Genomic DNA, 9,106 nt, shown 5'->3' with positions numbered 1-9,106 from the left:
GCCCACATAGACTTCTGTTGTGCTCACTGTGTGAGGAGTTTTGCAAACGTGACCTAAGTATTGAGACATGTGTCCTAGCGTCTGTAAAAAACTGTAAATGCTCCTTTTTGATAAAGACAATATTTTAGGGGTGGGTCAGGAGACCCTGGGCCCCACATTAGTGACGCTGTTAGATAATCACAGTAACATATTTGTTTTGTGCTTTTTCTCCTCTTTGCATTTGCACATGAAGAAGCACGTTTCACATAAACGGACTGTTTTCTACTCTCACTGCTCAAAGCACTTTAAACAACTCGCCTCATTGACTCACATCGACACTGTGGTGAAGTTCTCCTTCTTTCAGCTGAGGCAGCCGTCAAACATTAAACCCGTCCTGTTGACACTCTGATCTGAGCATTTACTGCAATTCATTGGCTTCCATTAAGTTTTGAATCCATTTTAAAAATCTTGTATTTGTTTTTAAGTCTTAATGGTCTCGCCTCTTATTATTTGTCTGAGCTGCTTCACCCTTACGTGCCGTCTCGTGCTCTTAGATCAGCTAGCTGTCCCGGAGACATTTAGGAAATCCCGAGGAGACCGAGTCTTTGCAGCTTTGTCTCCCAAAATGTGGAATGAGCTTCCTCTGGAGCTCAGGCAGGCTCCATCCCTCGCTGCTTTTAAAGCTCATTTAAAAACACACCTGTCCTCCTCGGCCCGTGTGAGTTGTCGTCTTTGTTTTTGCCCTGTGTACCCATTTATTCTTTTGTTCTCTTAGGTACAGCACGTTGATCAGCTGTTATGTTGTTTTTGAAGTGAAATCCTCACAAACACTGTTTATGCTTTTTGTACTGAAGTGCTTTCTATCTAACAGTCATACTTCATTATTTTCTTTCCCGAGGATTCGGCTGCAGGCTGGAGCAGCCAGCGATCAAACCACCGACCCTGCGATTAGTGGACGACCTGCTCGACTCCTGAGCTACAGCCACCCCAATCAATCAATCAATCAATCAATCAATCAATCAATCAATCAATCAATCAATCAATCAATCAATCAATCAATCAATCAATCAATGCTCAGTTCCACTTCTGACTTCTCCTTGTAGTGGAAGAGTAACTAAAGCTGTTCCCAAAGTACATAATTAAAGTTTTTGTGAATAAAGCAGAAGAAAAAAGGAAACTGTGCAGCTGTCAGCATCATTCTGATACGCTCGCTATCATTGGTGAGCATTTAACAACAGGTCGTCTATTTTCAGCTGTAGTCCTGCAGGGATGTTTTCCCATAACAAGGACAGCATGTAACCAGTTTCTCCAGTGTGTTATACTGGGAGCTTCTTCATTTTTAAATATTATCTGGATATTTTCCCACTATAGAGCAAATATCACTCAGCTTCCTTACACGTTGGACTATTTGTTGCTCCGTGCTCTGCTTTAAATCTGTCCTCCTGTTTCTCATCAGCTATAACTGAACTGAATCCACATCGTTCGCCTTTAATTCCTGTTGCAAAGCTTTGTTCAGTGTTACTCTGCTGCATTGTCTTTATCTGACGCTGTCAAGCACTTTGACTGAATCAGAGTTTAATTTCTCTCACCCGGAACTGAGGCCGTGGTTCCTCCAGGGACTCCGCAGGCGCGTCCAGCGTTCCCCACTTATACGCCAGCTCCGCCCCCCTCCGCTTCCACCGCTCCAGAAACAGAGTGGCCCACACCACATTGAAGAGGGCAAACACCACGCAGCAGATGTCCCGGCTCGTCTGAGGCAAGCATGCAGACATTTATCGGTTTGACTGGGCGGTGTCATTGTTTCCTTTTCCTACACAAGCACACGGCTCATCTCTGCTCACCTGATCGGACTCGGTGAGCATCCAAAGCACGAAACCGATCACGGCGGGATATAACATGGAGGTGGTGTAGAAACCCAGCCAGGCAAAATACATGGCAATCTTCACCCCGAAGTAGTCACAGATATCATCTGTTTGTGAGATCGATAAGATAACAGTGAGGCAAACAGCAAAGTCAGAGATGGAAACAGCGTAAAAGCGAGCTTTGATTTATTAACCTAACGGCTGCTTCTCACAAACAGCCTGGACCCAAGACTTCATCAGCTGGCTGAGGATCCTCTGCTCATGCAGAGGGAACACCTGCTGGATCACACCTCTCGCACTCAGCTCCGGGACTGCAGAGAGTAAAGCGAGCAGCAAAACATATTTAAGCAGATGATTTACTTTATTTAGTTAGAGAGAGAAGCAGTCGAGGAGAGGAAACCATCAATCACACACGCCGCGGCCCGCTGAAGACAACGGAGCTTTTAGCTCTGATCACTTACTGATTGGCTGGCCTTCCAGGAAGCTGATGTTATGAAGCACCTCCCCTTGTTTGGCACGTAGGTTGTCCAGCCAGTATTTAATGATGCTCTGCCTCTCCTGCAGCCGCCGGGAAGAGGAGGAGGAGGAAGCAACGTGAGAAAAACCTTTCCCAGTGTAGGTACCTGGGAATAACTGGAGTCGCACTGACCTGCGAGGTGAAGAAGCACAGCTCGCTCTCGATGTTCTCGTAGATGTAGTCCTCCTCGCAGGAGAAGCTCCGTGTTCCTCCGCCAAACTCGGGCTTCACTGCTTTCCTCAGTCCCATTTCCTCGGCGCCTCGCAGCAAACTGCACGACAACATCGGGCAGGTTTTTTTAAGCCGGCCTCAGACGCCCACGCTACACGTGTAATCTCTGTCATCTGCAGTGCATTAATCTCGTCTAATTAAATCTTTTGTTTCTAATTGCCTACGCGGCGACGCCCGGGCTCTCACTCTGCTGGTGGTAACACCGCACATTATGGAGGCGGCGAGAGGAATAATGGGAGTAATTGCATAGTAACAGCAACACACGGTGTTGTCTCTCTTTTTACAGCTATGAGCTATAAACATGTATGCCTGCATGCTGGGATGGTCCTTTTTTCTTCTAACATGTTGGTTAAACTGATGATTGACACTAAAAATAATCCCAATAATCACCTGATTTATCTTAATTCACAACACTGCAGCACTTCTGTTTGGCCACTTTTCCACATTACTAAAAAAAACAGTGGTTTGTTCTTCAGCTGTAATGTCTGAACCTCATCTCATTTCCCATCATGCCTTCCTGCACATCTTCTATCCCCATGCTCTCGTCCTCTTTCATGCCCACGCCGTCTTCTCTCAGCCTCCCCTCTTCATCCATCGCTCTCCTCCCCTCCTTCTATCCCATCATCCTTTTTTCCATCTCCGTCTGTCCTTCCTGCCGGCCTTGTGCTGAAATCTCAATAATAATGCAGCTCCCTCTCTGTTCCCCGCAGGCTAAGAGCTCACCTCGCCCTCACATGTATATATAGTCTTTACACGCACGCACAAAGACGTACGGCCGATGTGTAACAGCCATCCATCATGCAGCTCCATGTACTCGCAGGGGCAGCACAAAGAAGCACGGACGGCACCTGATGGATTACAGCAGAAATCTGAGGTGTAAGCTTGTGTTTCACGCCTGAATACTGCTTACAGCGCAGAACCGTCACAATAAAGGTCCTTGTGTGAGGAAGAAAAAAACGAGGCTTTATCTGTTTAAACCAACTGTTTAGTAATCGAAGCCAAAACCAGGAGGCCTTTTAGAGGTGAGCAGCTGCTGCCAGGAATCTTAATGAGATTCTCTCTTTTCTTATTTCATCAAAAAGTGTTCAGCTTTTTAACAAGAAAATACAAAAACACAAAGAGAGAAAGTCTGACAGTGAGGCTGGACGCAAAGCGTGGACAAAGCTAACCTTGTAAAGTAACACTGCTGATGGAGAGCTCTGCGTGTTTATGCTAATGTAGGTAATGCAGAAGCTCAGCAGATCCAAATGGCAAACCGTAAACTGCCCGTCAGAGCAGCAGAATGATTAACTGATGACATGTCAGGTAAGAAAATGTTCTGTTACAGCTGAATTTGCTGCTTTCAGTTAAATGAATGAAGCCTTTCTGAAAAAAACGCACAAAACACTCCCACACGTACAGCTCCATCCTGACTCTTTCAGCGATGATAACAACACAACTATAAATCATGTGACGATATGAAAACATACTGAACAAATGGCACAGCTGAACATATCCAACAAAACTAAAACAGGAAAGGATTTTTCACGCTGCTTCATGGTGGACCGGGAATCATTATCCGAGGGGAATTCAAGAGGACGTGGAGCACTTTCTGGGTTATGATTTCTACCACATAAAATGTAGGTCAACCGACCCCACAGCAGGTGTGTGTGTGTGTGTTTACATATCTTTGTCAGGACCAAATGAGTTTGAGACTCAAAATGTGGTTTTAGTGTCAGGGTTAGGGTTAGGCTGAGGGTTAGGATTAGGCATTGATTTTTCATGGTTACGTCCCCACAACGATATGAAAACACGTGTGTGTGTGTGTGTGTGTGTGTGTTGTGTGTGTGTGTGTGTGTGTGTGTGTGGTCAAGCAGCACTTTCTTTGAGCTTTTCATCCAAAACCCACTGGAACACTTTTAAGAAGAGCACTCAGTCCATCCTTCCTCACCACCTTTCCTCACTGCTTCCTCTTTGCGTTTCTTTACCTTGCATCCTTTCTGCTTTTATCTCCCTCTGTCACGCCCGCTTGTCTCTCTCTCTTCTTTCCCACAATCTGTCCGCTCTTACTGCATTCACAGGTAAAAGGTTTATGTTAGATAAGCCCGTCGTCTAAAAGCGCAGTCAGCACAGAGGATTCAACATTTGTGGTGAAATGCAGCACGGGAGCAGCTGCCGCCCTGATCCCCAGATTGTATTTCTCTGTATTTATACGTCAAAGTCAGCACTGATATTAAAGTGACCCTGCACTCACCTGTGACTGTCTGTGACAGTGGGAGTGAAATCACAGCAAATCCACTACACAGAGGTTAGCATGATGCTAAAGCCTCTGGAAAACTTGAAAGACCAGCAGCAGAGGAGCACTGCTGATTCACCAGGCATCAGCTTCACTCGTGATTCACAGTGTACGAGCTAAACTGCTGCGCCTACTATAAGCTGCAACTACATTTAAAACTATGATAAACGGAGGCGCTGCTTCACACCGACACAGCACAGCAGGGTTATTCTCGCCTTTTACATCCCGACTCCCGTAGTAACGTTCAAAAATAACTACCCCTCGAGCCAGTGGAGGAAGAGGCGATATTAAGTAATATCTGCGATGGGTCGTTTGTTAATTATTGATCACAGTTAAAACAGCACCAACATCCCGAACTATGATATGTCTGAAGAAGCAGTGAAGGCGAGAACAAGTAAGTTTGATCATAAAGCTGGAATATTCTAATCATTTTAAAGGAGAGAGTGAAACATTGAGCTAACTGATTAACTAAAAGAACAGTTTGATAATCAGTGCTGCGGTCCTACTGTCAGCAGCATCAGCCAACACATGGCCTGTATTTTTATAGCACTTTACTCGTCCCTAAGGACCCCAAAGCGCTTTACACATCCAGTCACACACTGGTGATGGCAGCTACATTGCAGCCACAGCCACCCTGGGGCGCCCTGACAGAGGCAAAATGAACAGAAGCACGAACCAGAGGCTCCTTTCTGATTTGATTGGTTGATTTCTTACTTTTCATACGTAGCGGTGATGAAGAATGCGTAGACTCGCGTGTGTTTATGATGTCGGATCTGGATGATGAGCTCTGGGATTCCCAGTCGGATGTGGTTCAGTAGCCATAGTAACGTGTGGTCATCTGTAGTATCTGTAACAGGAAGTGGAAAAACAAAGAGTTCGTGTTGACGCCCCCGTAGGATCTGCCGAGTACTCCCACAGTCTTTGCTTTTATCTCTGAGCAGCAGCTGGAGGTGTGAGGTCATACTACTGAATCATCACGTTCTTCTCGGCCTGCAGGGCGCCAGCCTAAGCTTACAGCTGAAGGTGAAACTAGGAAATAAGAGCGCATCTAACATTTTTCCACCGACACTACAGTGACTGACTGAGCGTCACAGTAAAAGCTCGTGTTCACTGCAGTTATTGCAAAGTTAACATGTAACATAAGTCATATTGTATGCCACCGCCAATCAGCTCCCAACAGTCATCATGGTAAGTAAAGACCCTGCAGTCATGGGGAGAAACCCCGACAATCACATGATCCTTTGTGAGGCGGAACTTGGTGACAGTGGGAAGGAAAAACTGCCTTGTAACAGGAAGAAACCTAAAGCAGAATCAGATTCGGGGATGGGCGGCCCTCTGCTGGGACCGGTTGGGAGTGAGGGGAGCAAGGCAAGACTAAAGACGCCCCGTGGAAGCGAGCCAGAGAGGAATAATAACTAATGATTAAATGCCAAATTGTGTTTAAACATACAGAGAGTAGAAGAAGAAACAGTGCAGCCCTCAGCAGTCTAAGTTAGATCTGATCCAGGTTTAACTTTAAGCTTTATTGAAAAGGAGCGCTGTAAGCCTCATCTTAAAAACAGAGACAGTGTCTGTCCCCTGAACATGAATTGTTTCAGTTTTTTGGTCCATGTGATTGTTTCTGCCAAAACTGTTTCCTCAAGACATTCCCAGGACATCACAATGGGCCGAACAATACAAAAGGACACAGATCCTCTGTGATAGAACAGAAAATTGTTCCAGCGTTTCAAACACGGGGATTACCCTCTTTTCCTACATGAAAAGCAAATTAAAAAGTGATGATGAGCAGCAGCTCCACACTGAGGGTTAACTGCAGACATAGTTCTGTGTTTGTGATATGAAAGCTGTCAGTCAGGATTCTCACACGTATGAAAGCAGCAGGAATGTGTGTGTTTGATTGACCTGCAAATGTCATGAGGACGTCGCAGTTCTCTGTGGGCACCGTTTTCATCCAAGACTTATGAGACATGATGTGTCTTCCAGCCTGCAGCAGCCGCTTCCCGAACAGCTTATCTGAAAGACGGAGAGACAGACGGACAGTCAGACGGACCCACGGAGAGGGGGACAGTCACCTTTTCAAAGAGACAGGGTGTAAGCAGAAATGGCATTTTTAACATTTTCACACACCCCCGCCACCTGACCCCACTTTCTCCAAACCCTTACCCCTGCTGCCACAACACAAAGACACACACACACACACACACAACTGTCTTTCTTGACAGGACAGATTTAAATGTCACACCGCTCTGACTCACAACACGACACTGACTGAAATAATCCTGCCCTGCCAAGACCAGCGACCACACATTGTTCACCACCCTCTGCTATGATTTATCTCACACACAGAGACACACACACACACACACACACACACACACACACTTAAAGCGGTTATTTCTGAGTGCTGTGATATGTAATGAGTCTCAGAGACAATGCAATGCTCTGTACACACACACATGCATGAACTCGGTCTGTGTACATCTACTTCATCTCTGGTCCCTGAAGTCCAGAGCAAACTGGAAATAGCTCGACTGTCACAGTAATGTGACATTCAAAACGCTGCCAACTCCAGGCGGGCTGAAGGAAGACCAACACAGTAAATTTTCCTCCCTGGATCCTGTAACATCGCTGCAATCTTTGCTGTCCCTGACACCTCGCTCATCTTTCAACAACCTCGCTGAAAAATCGGAGCCAGTGCAAAGAGTCAAAAGAAAGCCGAGTGAACTGCGATGGGCGAAAGCTCACATCCTGCTCAGCTGTCACAGGACCGTCTGTGTAAACTGTTTACGAGTCCTAAATAACAACGACAGCAGCGTGGAGAGGCCGTCCCACAGCATCCCCCCTTAATGAAGAGCAAAGTCAAGAAAGGTGGAATCGCAGTCATGAAAGTTTATTTTTGTATGTTTGAAGCAGTAAAATGAATCTTACAAATGTAAAAGCTCGTCAGTCTTATCAGTTCAGATATCACTTAAATGCTTTTAAAATGTGGCAAACAGGGAAGTGGCTGCTAATTTTACTACGGTGCTTTAACTCAAACTGTCACATTAATGCATCTCTGCGCTGCTGCCAGTCAGCATGTCATCCTGCTTCCTGGAACTGTGAACAGAGGGACGCCCGGTGGGGCTTCGGGGAAAAAGCCACAGAGTGTATTTGCACATCTAGATTTGTTTTTCACCTTCACATTATGTATGCGCATCAGCACTGGATCAACGTGCATTATGAAGTCATCTCTGTATTCATGAAAGGTCATGAGATCTGCTGGTACAGTCCCTCAGTGTTTAAAGCTCTATTAATGCAGATTTATTTTTTTAAACACAAAGAGCAAATTACCAGGTGCACCACGCAGGTGTTACAGGCACTCGAGCTGTTTGTTCATGTCGGACAGATCACCGATAAAACCCTCTGTAAGTCACACATCAAGCACGCAGCACACTGTGCTGGGCTAACTACAACAAATACACTACAACACTGCACATGTGTAAGACGTATGAACAGGAAGCTTTGGGTGATTTTTAAAAAATTTATTTAACCAGGAAAATCCCACTGAGATTAAAAACTGGCCAAGATGGCAGCAGCGAGTATCTCGCAGTTACAAAAATCCTCCAGGATTCAGAGTTTTGATTTAAAAGCACTTAATGAAATGAATTCTGACGTTTTCCGGTCGTTCGGCAGCTCGTTCCAAGCTGAGGATGCTAAATGGACAAAAGCTCTTTTGTCAAGTTCAGTTTGTGCAAATTGAACAGAAAGCAACAAGTAACGGACGAAGACGATAACGAGCAGCACGTTTCACTGCAAGCAGGGAACATTCTTTGGTATTATTAAGAATGGATGGATCCACCATAGTTGGATATTATAAAATATAAATAACAGCATTAAGGTTACGCTGTGGGAACAACACCTACTTTTTTACTGTTTTTATTAATTAAGGCCATTATTATTATTATTTATCAAATATATCCAGGAAATCTAAAGATCCGTCTGCCTCCTATCTGGTGTCTTTTGTCGAGAATAATGATTTCAGTACCAACATCAGTATTTAAAGAGTCCCTCGAGTACTTACGAAGAGGCTGCAACCGCTTTATCTGGTTCCACGCTGATTTTCCTCTGAAGAACATTTTTAAACATCTCAACAGGCCAAACAGGAGACGGAGGTGTTTGTCTTTTTATTCTTCAGTGCTTCTCCTGGATACTGAAATGTGACTGGTTGTTCCACTGTGCTTTAGAGGAGATGCTGCAGGCAGC

At 45.2% G+C, this 9,106-nt stretch overlaps 2 protein-coding genes across 5 annotated transcripts in view; one reads left to right on the top strand and one right to left on the bottom strand.

Moving 5' to 3' along the window:
• Positions 1–4,254, top strand: part of dda1 (DET1 and DDB1 associated 1) — a 19,575-nt gene extending 15,321 nt beyond the window's left edge. The window contains exon 6 of one of the 2 annotated variants that reach the window (XM_005733160.1): positions 4,233–4,254. The gene's annotated coding sequence lies outside the window, so the exon portion shown is untranslated. The remainder of the gene's footprint in view (positions 1–4,232) is intronic. The other variant, XM_005733159.1, reaches the window with a different exon arrangement.
• ano8b (anoctamin 8b) overlaps positions 1–9,106 on the bottom strand; it is a 37,268-nt gene that overhangs the window by 10,793 nt on the left and 17,369 nt on the right. For 2 of the 3 annotated variants that reach the window (XM_013910862.1, XM_005733164.2), the window contains exons 2-8: positions 6,767–6,877; positions 5,579–5,711; positions 2,491–2,629; positions 2,303–2,399; positions 2,036–2,152; positions 1,821–1,948; positions 1,569–1,730 (exon numbers count right to left, since the gene is read on the bottom strand). In XM_013910862.1, coding sequence (XP_013766316.1) covers positions 1,569–1,730; positions 1,821–1,948; positions 2,036–2,152; positions 2,303–2,399; positions 2,491–2,629; positions 5,579–5,711; positions 6,767–6,877 — 887 coding nt within the window. Of the gene's footprint in view, positions 1–1,568; positions 1,731–1,820; positions 1,949–2,035; positions 2,153–2,302; positions 2,400–2,490; positions 2,630–5,578; positions 5,712–6,766; positions 6,878–8,924; positions 9,052–9,106 lie in introns of those variants that run through there. The other variant, XM_005733163.2, reaches the window with a different exon arrangement.

Source organism: Pundamilia nyererei, unplaced genomic scaffold (assembly GCF_000239375.1).
Source record: "Pundamilia nyererei isolate P.nyererei 1_Seehausen unplaced genomic scaffold, PunNye1.0 scaffold00050, whole genome shotgun sequence".
In the NCBI taxonomy this organism is placed as follows: Eukaryota; Metazoa; Chordata; class Actinopteri; order Cichliformes; family Cichlidae; genus Pundamilia; species Pundamilia nyererei.
Note: the sequence above shows the minus strand (reverse complement) of the source record. Positions and strands in the feature narration are given on the sequence as shown.